Genomic DNA, 17848 nt, shown 5'->3' on the forward strand with positions numbered 1-17848 from the left:
AATAATTTAATAATAAATACAATTTTTAGCAGCTTCACTTTGGATGTCCTGAAGAGGAATGGTTATGGGAGGGCAGAGAGGAGGGAGAGGTTCCAGCGATCGAAGTGGGAAGTGACCAGTGGGGGAGGAGGAGGATGTAAGCCATCAGGATGGAATGAAAGGACCAGAATTTCAAAATGTTGTGGAGAAAAAAGTGGTAGGAGTTGTTGGGAACCTGGCTCTGCCCTTAGCATCTCTGAGAGCTTCCAATCTACGATGATCAGTGACTTAGGTGAGAAATATAGACCAGAGACATGTTACAGACATATCAGATATGCATTTGATTTACAAATTAAAACATTTTAAATTTTATCATGAATAGCTAAACGTCTGCTGTCTCTGTCTGCTCCCGAATCCAGTCATCATTAATCAGCTGATTTCTCCACCCATTTTAAGGCCAGGAGGGACTACTGACACCATCAAATCTGACTTTCTGCATCATCTCACCCAGCAGTCTTTGCATCCAGCCCATAATTTATGGTTGAGCTAGAGCACTTCTTCTATAGGCATCGAAGCAATGGTGAGTCTTGAGGAGGGATTTGATGGGGAAGAGAATAGTCGTCATACAGATCAGTTCTGGGAAGACCATGCAAGAGGCGACGTAGGAGGTGTTGGAACAACAAATACAGCAAACATGGATTATCAGATGCAGATGGCATAGGCACGGTCTGGTTTATAAACAGTAGCCCCTGATTAAAGACACTAAAGACCTGGCCCTGTAAGATGCTGAGCAAACTTAACTCCCAATGCAGGCGCATAAGGCAATGGAAGTTGAACGCACTCTACATCTGGCAAGATTGGGCTCAAAGATTATAGAAGGTAAATTCAGAATCTATTAACACTTTAAGAATAAAAGGAGTGCTGGAAGTAACAGAACTCTGCTCTGGGAGTGACCTGGCCTCTGTGTGCATAACTCCATTTCTCGAGATGTTAAAACTCCTAATTATGAGTCTGCCTTGACTATTTGAAGATGAAGACCAGATTCCTAGGAGCCCACCAAAAGCCTCTTAGATGTTTCTTACACTGAGCTGCCTTAACAGTGAGAGATTTGAAAAGGACAACCTGCCTGCCTGCATTTGCATCACTTAACTCACAGGGGAAAGAGATTCGTGCTGGAGTTCTCGGAGATGGAATGGCAGAACCTTCCTATTCCTGTATGTCCCAAGGATTCATACCAAGAGTAGATTTTCACCACCACCCTGCTTGAGTCAAGGTGGACCATGGCGTGCTGGGATCAGCACACACTACAAGTTGTGGCTCCATCATATTCCAGGTGAGGATGGTGGAAGTTGGTTCAATTTTATATACAAGGTGTAGCCCTTCTCAGGCTCCTGGGAATCTTGGGCTGTGAGTTACCACAGAGGAGGTAGTGTTCACTGAGAGAATGCAGCACAAGCAGGGATTTCCCAGATGTGGGAAACCTCTCAAGAACTTCTGCTGCTCATTGCAGAACCTCACTCTATACTAGGACACCACGGTGCAGGTTTCATTTCTGTAGCTTCCATTGCAAATATTTCAGATAATTAATGCGAATTTTAAAACAATTAGTTGTCAAGTTCCACTCCAAGCAGCTCTGTCCAGCAAGTTGTCAAGTGAGCAGCCAAAAGCAGAGGAAATAGGACAATCCTGCGGCAGAGCCTACAACTTGCATGGGAAAGCTAACTGTCAGTTTCTATTTATTTTTTTTATTGCAGTTTGGAGGTTTTGATGACTGAAGCTTCCTAGGGATTAAAATGCTGTGTGGTCAAGTTTTCCACTTCCTACTGGCATGTAAACAGCATTTCTGAGGTGCCCTGGAAAACTACTTGAGACAGTTATACAAAAACGATCACCATGTCAGACTTTTCCTTAAGTACTATTCACATGGTATCAACTAGGAACAAAAAGTTAGCAATCACAGGGCAAGAGCTTACAGCTTACGCTCTCCTACCTTCCATGGCGTATTTCATATCCTGGGCAAAAAGGTTCCACATGACTTCAGCACTGACCTTCCCAACAGTGAGCTCCTGAGGAAACCTGAATGGGGGAAAACCAGAGATAAGGCTTTAATAGTTTAAGAATAAGGGGCATTTTCATTCAGCTCTGAGCTAAACTATCTACTAAAAGGTTCAACACAACAGAAATTTCCTTCATCCTGCGAAAATAAAAGGCAGATATCTGGAAAGTACCAACTGAACTCTATGCTATAGATAAAACAGATTGAAAATATCCCTGCTACTGTAACTATGTTTTTAATCTAAAAGACTAGCTATTGCATGGCTGTTCTCTAAAAGTAGCTACATACTGTAATTCTGTAGGATTACGTCAAAATGTTTGTCCCTCTTATATCTTTTTTTTTCCCCCCCTTACAAAACTAGGTTCCTTTTCACTGTTGGGATTAGTGTGCATCAGGTGCACCTGCAATGTTAAGATCTAAAATCCCTAATGAGTAATCTGCCCCTTTGTCTGCAGGATACACGGTGGGTTGCTGGAGACATAGGAATGAAGAGCATCTGACATCTTCCTGCCCAAGGAGTAGAAGTCGCTCCTTTTGCCATTAACAAAGCCATCCCCACCCACTGAACTCTCTCAGTTCAGCATAGAACATGGACACACCTAAATCACAGCACAAAGTGTGCGTGTTAGAAAAGTGCATCCCAGAAAACTGTACAAGAAAAAACAACTCTCACCCCATTTTCAGGTGTCTCACTGAGTTCAGGATTGTAATAACCAAGGTGAATGGGTTCGAACTCCATCAAAACTGAACCTTTTGAAACTCTTCCATCCCAATCAAAAAGAATTATTTATATAGACAGACAAATAAGACAGAAAGACAGACAGACAAGATAAGTATCCGCTATAAATACACAAATCACAGAAAAGATAGAAGACACTTTCACAAATAAAGCAGAACAGACAGAGTCTACTTCTAGCATTAGCCATAAAGAACATGGAGGATTCTTACTGGTTCAGAACAGGGGTATATGAATTTTTATCCTCTTCTATAATGGAAACTATCAGAGTGATGAGTTTAGGCCAGAAATCCAAGTTCCTGATGCTGGGGCCTTGCTCCTCAGGAGGAAGGTCCTGATTTTTGTTCTGGAAAGGAAGCCGTGAGAAACTAAATACTGAGTTTAAACAAATATGACTTCTTATCAGGCCTGCAGCTTTCCTGTGAACTGCACATGCTGTATCCTTTGCCACTTTCTTCTGAAGGTTCCATAATTATGGCTCTGGCTTGGCAAGCGACCTGATCTAACACAAAATATCATAAAATGCAGACTATGCTGCTAAAAGGGAAGCCTGGCACAACTCTGGGATTAAAATGGCCACTTCTTTATTCTTTACCGCACTGGGACCAGGGACATGCTTATGGATATCTCATGATGGGCTTTCTTGCCTAAACTATTTCTAACCACTTCTAATTGGATCACTGATATTTACTACTATATCGACAACGATAAGCAATGCATCACTTCATGCCATCTGCACATTACCACACTCTGACATTATGGCAAATGGAACAATTTTGATCAAGGTAGCTATAGTGTAGAGCTGCCCCAACACCACACATGATCCGCAAGGGGTAAACTAGATTCAGTAAAACAAGGTGTCACTCTGTGCCTGGAGAGTCATGTAATTTAAACCCTATTTCTTCTGTTAGCTTACTACGCGTTCTAATTAGCTGTTGCTGAATAAATATTATATCAAATCTGCTCTTTCAATAGTTTGCTCTAATCATGGAATAAAACATCTGTGGCTTTTGAAAATGATCTCTAAAGAATTAGTGACAGTAAAACAATTATCCTCTTTCATTCTCCGCAATCAATGCTCATCAATTGGCTACAGCTGATGTGCATTCAGAAGATCACAGGTCACAAAATTTAGTCTATGCTGGTTTATCTTCAGATATTATTTACTACATTATCTCAAGCCACTCAGCCTTGATTTTTGCACATCTATCCCATTACTCACGGGATCTGTCTGGTACTCGCGACTATACAGTTCATGGCAATTGTTGAAGATGTATTCATAGGTTGAGTTGAGACAGGCCTTCACACAGTCCTTCACTACTTGGCTGGCTCGAGGTGGGCTCTGTAGTTCTTGAACCTGGCAGGAAGCAGGACTAAAGTTAAAGAGATACTGCTCATGCATCAAAGGAGGAAGAGGGCATTAACCCAGGACTTGAGAGAGACTGGTTCAATTCCCTGTGCTGCCCCAGGGACCTATGAACCTGAACAAGTCACTTAGTGTCTCCAAGCCTCAGTTCCTCAACTGCAAAACAGGGTAACAGCCCGACCCCACCTCACAGGGGGGCTGTGAGCATAAACCACATTCAAGATTGTGAGGCACTCAGATACTACGGTCAGGGGAGCCTGATAAGGAGCTAAAGTAGACAGCTGTATCTAGTAACATAGGTTAGAAGTGCAAGACACACAGTACTGCTATGTGAGGTTCAAGGGACTTCTTCATGAAATCAGGACACAAACATCAAAGTCTCTCCCACTGCAAGACGGTCCAGAGAAAGACTCCATCAGAGCTCATGACATTTGATCAGCCAAGAGTTCCTAGAACATCTCATGTTATTTTTTAAAATCCACAATGGTGCTTTTTAATTCAGGAATTTACTTGATCTCTTTGCTAACAACTTTAAAATGTGGATTAGAGCCATTAATAATAGTGGGCAGATGTGTACAGCTTTTTCCCTCTTGCAGCCCTCATTCTTTTCCTTTATAGTTATTATTCTACCTCACACTCACACTGTGGGGAGGGATAGCTCAGTGGTTTGAGCATTGGCCTGCTAAACCCAGGGTTGTGAGTTCAATCCTTGAGAGGAGCCACTTGGGGATTTAGTTGGGTTTGGTCCTGCTTTGAGCAGGGGGTTAGACTAGATACCTCCTGAGGTCCCTTCCAACCCTGAGATTCTATGATTCTAATGCACATCTATGCTAAAAGGCTTTGCATGCATCAGATCTGGGATAAGACCATGTCCTGGAACAAATTTGGTTTTACATTTGTTCCAGCCTTTTTTTTTTTTTTTTTAAATAATTTCTAACCATTCTAAGTAGAAAGCAGAGTTTGGGAACAACTTTAACATTTTACATAAATATCGTATGGATTATGGGGACTTTAAATGTCGTCTTCTAGTGTGTGCTCCATTTTGAGTTAGTTTATCTGGTGCTTTTTCATAACAGATAAAAACCATTCCTTGCCTGAAGAACTTACAGTCAGACTCGATAAAGGACATTTTGAAATGCCATGAGTGAAAACTCATTTTGTTAAAAAATAAGGTAAAGATGGCTAAGTGACAGTGTTCTCATCCATACATCGTCTACAGAAACCAAGCATTTAAAAACAAGGCAATGAATAATTAAAGATATCAAATCTCACACTGGCCTCATAAAAAACAAATATAAGCACAAAAAAGGCATATTTCATTATTGCACAAAAACCTTAACTATGAGCCATGGCTCTTTATTAATCAATTAATTATTTGGGTTATCTTAATTTCAGTATGCATTTCCTTTTGAGAGATACAGTTAAATGAAAAATATTATTGCTTAATATATTTATCAGACCACAGAAGTTTTTGTACAGACTTAATTGTTGTTCATTGATAAGGATAGAAACATAGTTTTACAGGAGAAGTTTATAACAGTCAATAAATGGTCAAATTACATATCCTATCTGGGTACAGACAAATTGTATGTTTCTTTGTCGGAAGGATGTTGTGATTACTGATGAGGAATAGTATTTGTTTTGCATCAGAGTTAAGAGTATTAAGTTGTGACACACTGATAAGAATGTTTACGTTTATTATGTGGGCAGCAAAAGATTGCTGTTGTCTGTGACTAGTCATTTCCATGCTGAAAAGTGTTTGGCTTTTGAGAATGATGGGTTAGTTCTTCGTTGCTGTAAGCAGGCTTTTCTCTGAATAGTATAAGACAATGACACTCACACACTGGAATATTATCACTGTGATGGATCCTTACCTTCATTCTGAAAAATGTGATGCTGGTCAGCAAGTCCACGGTGGATTTCAAGTCCTGTAACCGCTCAGGGCTGCTGGCTGGGAAATTGTTCTGTTGGCATAAAAGTGAAACCACACCTGAAAGAGCAATCAGACGTCCACACAAACTCATCAGCCCATTCAAAATAAACATGTTAAAAACCCTTGGAAATGTATACAGCTCAGGAGCTTCTAGCACTCAAAACAATGCTCAGATAATAAAAGTCTTCACATTGAAGAAGGTAAGACCTTTTCACTACAAGAGTTCATCTGTTTAATTAAAAAGTTCTTCATGTGAATTTAGTGTTCATGAATGGTGGCAGACTGATAGTCATAAGAATGGCCACACTGAGTCAGACCAATGGTCCATCCAGCTCAGTATACTGACTTCCGACAGTGGCTGGTGCCAGATGCTTCACAGGGAATGAACAGAACAGGGTAGTTATCAAGGGATCCATCTCCTGTCATCCAGTCACAGCTTCTGGCAGTGAGACACTTAGGGACGCCCAAAGAACAGGGTTGTGTTCCTGACCATCTTGGCTAATAGCCATTGTTGGACCTATCTTCCATGAAATCATCTAATTATTTTTTGGACTCAGTTATAGTTTTGGCCTTCACAACATCCCCTGGCAACAAGTTCCATAGGTTGACTGCATTGCGTGAAGTACTTTCTGATGCTTGCTTTCAGCCTGCTGCATCCCAATTTCATTGGATGACCACTGGTCTTGTGTTATGTGAAGGGGTGATTGCTTTTCTAAGATGAACAGTTCCATTCTTGAGTCTTTCTTCATATGGAAACTGTTCCATAACCTTCATCATTTTTGTTGCCCTTCTCTGTACTTTTTCCAACTCTAATATATCTTTTTTGAGATAGGGTGACCGGAACTGCATGCTGCATTCCAGGTGTGGGTGTACCGTGGATTTATATAGCATCATTATGATATTTTCTGTATTAATATCTATCCATTTTCAAATGGTTCCTAGCAATCTGTTAGCTTTTTTGACTACCACTGCACATAGTTCTCTGAAAACATCTGCTCAATCTATGACGACTCCAAGATCTTTCTTGAGTGGTAACAGCTAATTTAGACCCCAACATTTTGTATGTATAGTTGGGATTGTGTTTTTTCCAATGTGCATTACTTTGCATTTATTGACACTGAATTTCATCTGCCATTTTGTTGCTCAGTCACCGACTTCTGAGAGATCCCATTGTAACTCTTCACAGTGTGTTTTGGACTTAACTATCTTGAGTAATTTTCTATCATCTGCAAATTTTGACACTTCACTGTTCACCCACTTTTTCCAGATCATTTATGAATATGCCGAACAGCACTGGTCCGAGTGGAGATCCTTGTAGGAGTCTCTCCTTTCTTAAAGTTTCAACCAAGGATCGCCTCTGGAGCCTTTTTTTAAAATTGGTGTCACATTAGCTATCCTCCAGTAATCTAGTACAGAGGCTGATTTAAGCGATAAGTACCACAGTAAAAAGTTCTGCAATTTCATATTTGAGTTCCTTCAGAATCCTTGGGTGAATATCCGCTGATCCTGGTGGCTTATTACTGTGTAATTTATCAATTTGTTCCCAAACCTCCTCTCCTGACACCTCAATTTAGGATAGTTCCTGAGATTTTTCACCTAAAAAAATTGCTCAGGTGTAGGAATCTCCCTCACATCCTCTGCAGTGAAGACCAATGCAAAAAATTCGTTAAGCTTTTCCACAATGGCCTTGTCTTCCTTGAATGCTCCTATAGCATCTCCACTATCCAATGGCCCCACTGGTTGTTTGGCAGGCTTCCAGCTCCTAATGCACTTAAATGTATTTTTGATGTTGGTTTTAGTGTCTTTTCTTAATTGCTATTTAAATTCTTTTTTGGTCTGCCTAATTATACTTGGACATTGGACTTGCCAGATTTTATACTGCCCTCTAGTTTCCTCAGTAGTATTTGACTCCCAGGTTTAAGGGGCGTCTTTGTGTCTCTGACCGTCTCTTTTACTCTGTTTAGCAATAGTGGCATTTTTTTTGGCCCCCCGTCACATTGGTATTGCTGTGGGGTAGACATTTAGTTTAAGCCTCTATTAGGATTATTTAAAAAGTTTCCATGCAGCTTGTGACTGTTTCTTTGAATTTCCATTTTGCTGCCTCCTCATTTTTGTGTAGTTGCCCTTTTTGAAGTTTGATGCTACTGTGGTGGGTTTAGTTGGTATCCCCCCCCCCCGCCCGCTACGAGGATGTTAAATGTAATTACATGACGGTCGCTATTACCAAGCAGTTCAGCTCTATTCACCTCATTGGACCAGATCCTGGGCTCCATTTAGCACTAAATCAAGAATGGCCTCTCCCCTTGTGGGTTCCAGGACTAGCTGCCTCAAGAAGCAGACATTGATGGTGTCTAGAAATGTTCTCTCTGCAACTGACCCTGAGCTGATATCTTCCCAGTCAATGTGGGGATAGTTGAAATCCCCCATTATTATTGGGTTTTCTAGTCTCTCTGATCTCCCTCAGTATTTCAGAATCACCATTATGGTGAGGTGACCGGTAGTATATTCCTACTGTTATACTCTTGCATGGGATTTCTATCCATAGAGAGTCTATGGTACAATTTGAGTCATTTAAGATTTTTACTATACTGGACTCTATGTTTTCTTTCACATACAGTGCCACACCCTCACCAGTACAACCTACTCGATCATTCCTGCATATTTTGTGCCCTGGTATTACCATGTCCTATTAATTGTCATCAGTCCACCAATTTTCTGTGATGCCCATTATATCAATATCCTCATTTAACACCAGGCACTCAAGTTCACCCATCTTAGCAATTAGATTTCTTGCATTTATATAGAAGAACTTATAAACTTTGTTAATATTTAGTGCTCTGGCTTCATGCATTGTAATTGACTAGGACTCTTTCATTGGACTTTCTCTTCAGCTCCTACCTGTACTTTATATATAGAGGAGCCACTTTAATAAATCCTCCCCTAAGGGATGTCTCCATCTGAACCACATGCTCCTCCGCACCTGTCGGCTTTCCCCAGCCCTTACTTTAAAAACCCCTCTTCAACCTTTTTCATTTTCCATGCCAGTGATCTGGTTCCACTTCCGGCCAGAAGGCCTTTGTTCACCCACAGAACAAGTACAGAATAAGCAGCAACAGAGCATACTTCCCCGCCGTCCCCTGACAGCATACCTAGTTCTGGGCTGGAGCCTGACTTCAAGCCAACTGCTAGAGAAGGCTTTTCGTTTTCCCACAACTCAGTTTTTGGCCTCTATTTGGAGACAGCCAATAGGATGCCAGATGTGGTGGGGTTTGTGATTTCCAGTGATATAGAAAAGAAGATTCTGAATCCCATTAGCAATCCTCTCATCTAGCCAGATGTCAGCTACCAATATTCAGAGACTAAGGCCAGACAGGACCATTCTGATAATCTAATCTGACCTTGTGCATAACATTGGCCATAGGAATCCCCTAAATTACTTCCTGTTTGAACTCAGGGAAATCTTTTTTGGAAACATTCAGTCTTGATTTGAAAATTGCGAGTGATGGAGAATCCACCACAACCTTTGGTCAGTTGTTCCAATGGTTAATTACCCTCACTTCTAAAATGTGCCTTATTTCCAGTTCGAGTTTGTCTCACTTCAACTTCCAGCCACTGGATCGTGTTATAGCTTTGTCTGCCAGATTGAAGAGCTCATTTTCAAACTTTTGTTTCTCACATAATTACGGATTGTGATCAAGTCAACTGTTATCAAGAGATGTAGCACCATACCTTAAAGACTGTCCTTTAACAGTCTTAACTCCAGCCTAGTTCTGTCTCACATACTGTGCCTATTGCCATAGTATCCGAGTACCTATGGCATTTCACCTTCTATTGCCTGGACCTTAGTTAAATAAAATTAAATATTTAATTCTCTTTTCCAGAGCAATGTATGCTGATTACCCTCAATGTGGTTTCCTTCAGGTCTCTGCCCCCGCAATAGACTGTCCTCAGTTTCTGAGCTGGTGCGTCCATTCTTTCCCTACATTCTCACTACTTTGCCCCAAACCCCATTCTCAGGCTCCTGGCCACATTCTTGCACTCATGAGGATGTGACATATTCGAGCAGTCATCTGCACATATTTCTTTGAAAAACAAAGCAGAATACCACAAGCTACATAACACTAACCGCTTGGCTACACAAACATTTAGTTCGCAGTAAGCTGTGGTGTAAATCTACCTTGATTAGCCTGCTGTGCGCTAAGGGTCCATGTAGACCCTGCTGATGAGCACTAACATTTCTTTAGGGTTGGTCTTCACTACAGGGAGATGAAAGCTGCTGCAATTGATGCAGCAGGGGTCGATTTAGCGGGTATAGTGAAGACCTACTAAATCAATGGCAGAGCACTCTCCGGTCAACCCCGGTACTCCACCTCTGCGAGACGAGCAAGGGAAGTCGACCTGAGAGCCTCTCCCGTCAATGCAGTGCAGCGAAGACAACAGGGTAAGTCAACCTAAGCTATGTCGACTCCAGCTACATTATTCACGTAGCTAGGTAGCGTAACTTAGGTCAACTTACCCCAGTAGTGAAGACAAGCCCTTAGTGTACTTTGACCTACTTCCATTTCAAAATGTGATAGATCAAAGCTCACTAGGGAAGGAGAGATTACTTAGTTAAAGAAGCAAGTTAAAGAAGTTTGGACTGGATGAATGGACTATAAGGTGGATAGAAAGTTGGCTAGATCATCAGGCTCAACGGGTAGTGATCAACGGCTCGATGTGTAGTTGGCAGTCAGTATAAGCGGAGTGCCCCAAGGGTCAGTCCTGGGGCCGATTTTGTTCAATATCTTCATTAATGATCTGGAGGATGGCATAGATTGCACCCTGAGCAAGTTTGCAGATGACACTAAACTGGGAGGAGTGGTAGATACGCTGGAGGGTAGGAATAGGATACAGAGGGACCTAGACAAATTGGAGGATTGGGCCAAAAGAAACCTGATGAGGTTCAACAAGGACAAGTGCAGAGTCCTGCACTTAGGATGGAAGAATCCCATGTACTGCTACAGACTAGGGACCGAGTGGCTAGGCAGCAGTTCTGCAGAAAAGGACCTAGGGGTTACAGTGGACGAGAAGCTGGATATGAGTCAACAGTGTGCCCTTGTTGCCAAGAAGGCTAACAGCATTTTGGGCTGTATAATTAGGAGCACTGCCAGCAGATAGAGGGATGTGATCATTCCCCTCTATTCAGCATTGGTGAGGCCTCATCTGGAGTACTGTGTCCAGTTCTGGGTCGCACACTACAAGAAGGATGTGGAAAAATTGGAAAGAGCCAAGCAGAGGGCAACATAAATGATTAGGGGGCTGGAGCACATGACTTATGAGGAGAGGCTGAGGGAACTGGGATTATTTAGTCTGCAGAAGAGAAGAACGAGTGGGGATTTGATAGCTGCTTTCAACTACCTGAAGCGGGGTTCCAAAGAGGATGGAGCTCAGCTGTTCTCAGTGGTGGCAGATGACAGAACAAGGAGCAATGTCTCAAGTTACAGTGGGGGAGGTCTAGGTTGGATATTAGGAAAAACTTTTTCACTAGGAGGGTGGTGAAGCACTGGAATGGGTTCCCTAGGGAGGTGGTGGAATCTCCTTCCTTAGGAGTTTTTAAGGTCAGGCTTGACAAAGCCCTGGATGGGATGATTTAGTGGGGGATTGGTCCTGCTTTGAGCAGGGGGATGGAAGCTCTCATTGGCCGAGGTTCCCTGTTCCCGGACAATGGGAGCTGCGGGGGGAGGTACCCACAGGCAAGAGCAACGTGCAGAGCCCTCTGCCCCCCACCACATCCAGGGGCCTCAGGGACATGGTGCCAGCTGCTTCCCGGAATGGCGCGGGGCCCATGGGGCCACGGGGTTGGCAATCCCATGGACCGGATCCAAAGCCCTGAGGGGCCGGATCCAGCCTGAGGACCGTAGTTTGCCCACCCCTGGCTTAGTGAGTTTTGTACTCAGAGGAATGCATCATTATTCTATGCTGTCCCCATTTGGGATGTATTCTGTCTTGAGCCAGGCTTGGAAAGCATGAAGTTCAAGCCTTGTGAATAGTGTTACATAAGCGCTGGCAGCCATATGCCCTAGGAGAACAAGACACTCCTGAACGGATGTTTGTGTAGTAGCCCAAAGCTTCATGACTAGCACATGACCAGTGCTTTCACGGTGAGAAATTGGTCTCTTGGAAGGTATGCTCTTGCTGTGATGGAGTTTAGTATTGTGCTGATCAATTCTATTGCCTGTGGGAGAACACCAACTTCCCTGTGTTTACAGATATGCCTAGTGATCACAGCAGCAGCTTGTGGAGAGCTGCTGTTGCTGATTGGACCCCCTGGAGAGATCGCTCCATCAATAGCCAGCATCGAGATATGGAAAAATCAGAACACCCTTGCAGTGGAGGTGAGCTGCCATAGCTGCCATCACATTTCTGAAAACACTTGCAGCTGTGGTCAGGCCAAAGGGAAGAATCTTGTATTGTCATGGTTCAAATCCAAGGTGAACATGAGAAATTTCCCACATGCAGGGTGGATATCCATGTGGAAGAAGACATCCTTCACGTTGAGAGCTGTGAACCAGTCTCCCTTGGTCAAGGATAGGATTTACTGCTGCCAAAGTTACCATTCTGAAGTGCATGGCTCAGATGCAGACACTGAGTTGCCATCGATCTCAGAGAACCTTTTTTCTTGGTATTGGAGAGAAACAGGCTCCATGGCTCCCAGCTGCAGATAGGAGTCTTATTTCCTGAGAGTGATCCCTGCAAAGGGATCAGGGATAAAGGATGGGGAAAGAGAAAAAAATTCTATTGTGTATCCTGCACAGATAACAAGCACCTATTTCTTGGATGCGATGCTTTGCCAGTTGTTGGAGAAATGGGCTAAGGGAAGGAAAATCTGGCCATAGAGTTGGTTCGCAGCTCTTGGCAGACCCATCAAAATGGTTTCCTTGTTGACTGCTGGGTTTGGGGGATAGAAGCAGGAAACACAGTCTGCCTGAATCTTTGAAGCCTCTGACACTTCTTTGGGAGTTTGTAAGGTCTGTGATGGACAAATAGTTGTGCAGTTGTTCTTTGTCTAGCAGGTTGCAACTTATGGAACTTCCTCTTGGGTGCTGGTGTATAAATCCCAAGAGAATGGAGGGTTGCCCAAGAATCTTTTAATGAATGAAGGGACTAGTCTGTCCTTTCACTATAAAGGTTGCGCCTGTCAAAGGCTAAGTCCTCAGTAGTAGACTAGACTTCTCTCAGGAACTCGGATGACCGAAGCAATGATGCTCTCATCACAACCACTGCAGTGGCCATTTACCAGGAGGTCATTTCAGCTGTAATAGTAGTCTGATGATCTCACAATCAGCTTTCCTTCCGCAGTGAGAGCTTCAAACTATCCCTGGAGCTCTTTGGGGAGCTTATGTGAAAAGTTTGTCAATTTATTGTAGTTCACAAAGATGTACTTGGCCATAAGTGCTTGACAATTTGCTACCCTGGGTTTTAGGCTGGTGGAGGAAAAGACCTTTCTACCAACTAAGTCCAAGCACTTAGCTTCCTTATTGGAAAGAGCCGATTTCAACTGGTGCTGTCAGCTTTTCTCTGAGGCTTCTTGGACTACCCAGGAGTTTGGCATTGGATGAGTGAATAAAAATTCCACCCCTTTGCCTGGGACTAAGTATTTTTTCTCTGCCCATCTAATGGTGGAGCATACATGGGTTGATATGTGTCACACCACCTTTGCTGGTTCCAAGACTGCTTCATTAATAGGCAATGCAATTTTGCTGGGTCCCATGCTGTGACTGATATTACTTCCTCTAACGGGATCTGGAGCATCTCTGCAACCCTCTTCAGCAGGTCTTAATATTGCTTGATGTCATCAGAAGGTGAAGGTGTAATTGCCTCATCTAGGGACGATAACGAGAATCCTGACTGACCCAACAGTTCTGGAGGTGTCTCTGGATACTTCTCTTCTCTCATTTTATGAGGAGAGTCTGCTTCCTCTATCTGAGAAGAGTGATGCTGCGAGTCTCATCTAGAACAAACTGATTCAGAGCAACACGTATATGGACCCCAGTTGGACCAATGGGATTGGTTATATGGTGGTTGGGGTGCATCCCAAGGCATGGGGTACTTAAGTTCATATGGAGAATAATGCATTCTGTACAATTTTTATAGAGCTCATGATACTCTTGATACCATGTCTGGACTGAGATTGTGTGTTATTGTGGGAGGTGGCATTCTCTCACCCACGCCATCAAATCAGAAGATAGGATCTTGTTCCATGGGTGGCGCTGATGGATTCAGCTGCTTGGCCACCTCTCTGCTAGTTGATGGTATTGGGGAATGGGTGTCCATAAGAACAGGTGGTAGTGTTGATTTAGCAATACCCCAATTGGGAAAAGGTCTGGGAAGAAAGACCTCCCTGTAGCCACTTGTGAAAAGACAGGGTCAGATGTCTGTGGAGGTAACGGCGCCCGAAAGGGTGGGTGATTCAGCATCTTGCAGGACAAGGAGGACTTGCTGAGTGGTAAATTTACCCCCTGAAGAGGAGGAAACAAAAGCTGGTCTCTTTCTGCACCGTTAGAGTCAATTTGGTTGGAATTCTTAGTACTAAGGACTCCCTAGAGGAGCGCCCTGGTGCCATTGGTGCTGGATGCAATCAAAGTGTCTGTTTCAGAGGTTCCATAGATGGTACCAGCGGAGCAGCACACGGTGGTTTTGGAGTGGACTTGTTCTTCGGAGCTGGGGTTTCAGTGCTGTACTCTGAAAACATTGCTGCAGTACTGTAATATGAAGTCCCAGACGACTTGCGTGTACAGGAGGTGGTTCCCTTAGATGATGGTTCTCACGTGAATTTATCCTTCTTATGAGAGGACTTTTCTTGTGATTCTGTTTAGACGAGGACGAAGACTTACTCCTGACCCTGTTGATAGCTGAAGATACGCAGCCTGGTGGAGCACTCCGCAACTCCTTCTCCAAATGTACAGGGGGTCTGCCCGCTGTAAGGAATTCTCCCAGGCTGGGATATGAGTGGGACCTCATTGCTCTTCCATGAAGCACCACCACAGTCGGTACTCATGTGGCTAGGGGGTTCCAGGAGGGAAGGAGTGGCAGATTGAGCACCTGGAGGGGACATGGGCCTCCCCAAGGCAACAGAGGCACCAGACAAGGCTGTCACTGACCAGGAATGATCTGGGGCATGAGGCACAGTTGTTGAAGCCCAGGATACTGGGTGTGATGCAGTGTGTACCCCACACAGGCCCTAAAGGGGTTAATGGGGCCCCAAGGGGCCAATTAGGGTACCTGGCTGCACATGGCATGAGAGCCAGCCCTACCTGAACAAACAGGAGTAGGCTGGATTCTAAAGCCCGGAAGTTGGCAGTAGAAAAGAGCTGCAGTGAAGGAGCATGCAGCCGCCCTCTGGGCATTAAAGAGGGAAGGAAGGAAACCTAAAGGGAGAGGGTGTAGGAAAAGGCTTAGGGAAATTGCAGCAAGGTTGAAGACGGTACAGAGCTTGGCCACTGAGCAGAAGGTCACTGAGTTGGAACCCAGAGAAGAGGGCAGGCCCAGGCTCCCCTAACAGCCACTGGGGAAGTGCCACCATCAGAACAGTGAGGGAGAAGACTGCTTCTCCCCCCTTCCCTCTCTAATGTCCAGAGCGAGCTGCCGGATCCCTCACTGCAGCCCTTTTCTGCTGCCAAATTCCTGGCTTTGTCCTAGCCCCACCTGTTCCTTCTCAGATGGCTCCTTCATCATGCAGGGGTTACTTAGGCCACCTATTTCCCCACAGCTGTAGCCCATCTGGTTAATTGGTCCCTTCTCGGCCCCACCAACTCCCCTCTAGGGTAATGTGGGGTGAACATCCCATTACACTGGGCATAATCACCGTGAAGAGTACAGACAGGAAGGGGGCGTAGGGGGAGAGAAGAATCCCACTAACTATACTAACTCTCAGCTACTATTCTATAAACTATTCTATAACTATTTTCAGGTAATTAGGAAAGAAGCAAGTTTGCTGGACACTGGAGCTTTCCAACACACCCTAGGTAGTAGAAGGAAATTGGAAAGGCGGTCGGTCCACACTGTTACTTTATACCCGTGGTGTACAGCACATGGAGAACTGCACAGGCACAGATTAGAGGACACTAATAGCAAAAATCTTCTGGTCTCAGATGCCTAGAGAGCACCTGCACCCCACAGTGGAGTACAAATAGGGACCAGCACTTGAAGAACAACTCTACGTGCATGGCAGCAGGGTCCCCATGGACTCGTAGTGTGCGGCAGAGTAATGTGGAGTAGATTTTACACCCCAGTTTGCCATGAACTGAAGGTTCATGTAGACAAGCCCTAAATATGCTCGAGAGGGCACATGGGATGTAGTTGCAACAGAAGAGTGGATGGAAATATCCTTTATAATGCACTCATTGGTTTTGTTGCAAAGTCAACTTCATCCAGACACCTTATTGATATCTGCATTGATCATCAAAATAATTACAACAGAGGAGTTGCAGAGAGATTCTATCTGCCATCTCCTGGCAATAGCTGGGGCACTCAGGTATTAATTCAAAGTAGCTAATTTAAGTTGGTAGGATTCAACGTGATCTGCATAAACAGCTAAGAATAAGAAGCCTATGACGACAACCCCCTTTTCAAGCTAACATGTGCATGCCCTCCCCTGTGCTTGGAGCACTCACCAGTAACAAACATTTCTACAAGACAAGATTTAGTTACAATCATTGGGTTAGTGTTGTGAACGGAAGAGGTACTCATGGCTCAAAACATCTGGCAAAGATTTTTAAACAGGACACTCTCAAAACTAGACTCATGTTCTTCTGCCTTACTTAAGCTAGAAAGCAAGAGTTAGACAAACAGCAAGCAATAACTGGTTTGTATTAAACAACATACATGCCAACGTAACATGCTCCACAACACCTAATTGTCAGAAGATGACTTGTGTCAGAGCTATCCTTGAAAAAACATCAACTGTTCAGTAAGAAAAATCAATCAGGAATCCATTTATGCAATCAACGCTCGACATTACAAATTAGATCTAATTACATTTTACCACAGCGCTCACACTATACTACTATTTTTGGCAGAATGAACCAACATCTCATCCAAGGATTAACTCCCCCCCCCAATCATAAAGAGTATCATTCTACTATTTATAATTATATGCTTCCCAGTGGTACTTCTAACAGAATTAGAATGTGTCTTGTGTGCACACAGGGTGGCTGTCAAAAGATTTCTCTCCACTCAGAACACAGAGACTACAATTCAACCCTCAAGCACCACAGGATATTACTGGAAATCAGCTTTTCTGGGAGGTATAGAGACAGGCTTTTTTAAAAGATATTTTTTTAAACAACGTTGGTTGTAGACGCCCTTCCAGCCTTCCCCACCATGTCCACACACAACAAATGCAGATTAGCCACAAAGACATGCTATATGCTGAATAGTGAAGTCAGAAATGTGGCACCAATTAAGATCTGGCTGAATATTCATCCCAAATTATAATAGGCTAACAGGGATGGGTGCATCTCAGGAATTTTGTTATTTTTCAAAGATCTTTAACTCTAGTGCTTTTTAAGCGTAAATTGACTGTGATTAAGAAATCCCTTTGCTAAACCTATATTCCTTGTTTCCCTGAAGGGGTTAAACTAGAACCCAGAGTGCCCACAACCTAGGTGGAACTTTCAAGGGTCATGGCTACGCAGCTAGAGGCTTGGGTGATCTGAGGGACTTGTTCTAGGGTCTGGGGTGGCTTCAATGGAGAGTCCCATGTTCCAAGGAAGGTCTCAGACAAGGGGACTGAACCTG

At 43.7% G+C, this 17848-nt stretch overlaps 1 protein-coding gene across 6 annotated transcripts in view; it reads right to left on the reverse strand.

Annotated features, from left to right (window-relative positions):
• The window catches only part of UNC13B (unc-13 homolog B), a 359613-nt gene that overhangs the window by 71922 nt on the left and 269843 nt on the right, over window positions 1–17848 (reverse strand). For all 6 annotated transcript variants that reach the window (XM_045020551.1, XM_045020545.1, XM_045020550.1 and 3 more), the window contains 4 exons: window positions 6012–6101; window positions 3994–4128; window positions 2984–3117; window positions 1970–2055 (listed from right to left, as the gene is read on the reverse strand). In XM_045020551.1, the coding sequence (XP_044876486.1) occupies window positions 1970–2055; window positions 2984–3117; window positions 3994–4128; window positions 6012–6101 (445 nt within the window). The remainder of the gene's footprint in view (window positions 1–1969; window positions 2056–2983; window positions 3118–3993; window positions 4129–6011; window positions 6102–17848) is intronic.

Source organism: Mauremys mutica, chromosome 6, assembly GCF_020497125.1.
Source record: "Mauremys mutica isolate MM-2020 ecotype Southern chromosome 6, ASM2049712v1, whole genome shotgun sequence".
Lineage (NCBI taxonomy): Eukaryota > Metazoa > Chordata > Testudines > Geoemydidae > Mauremys > Mauremys mutica.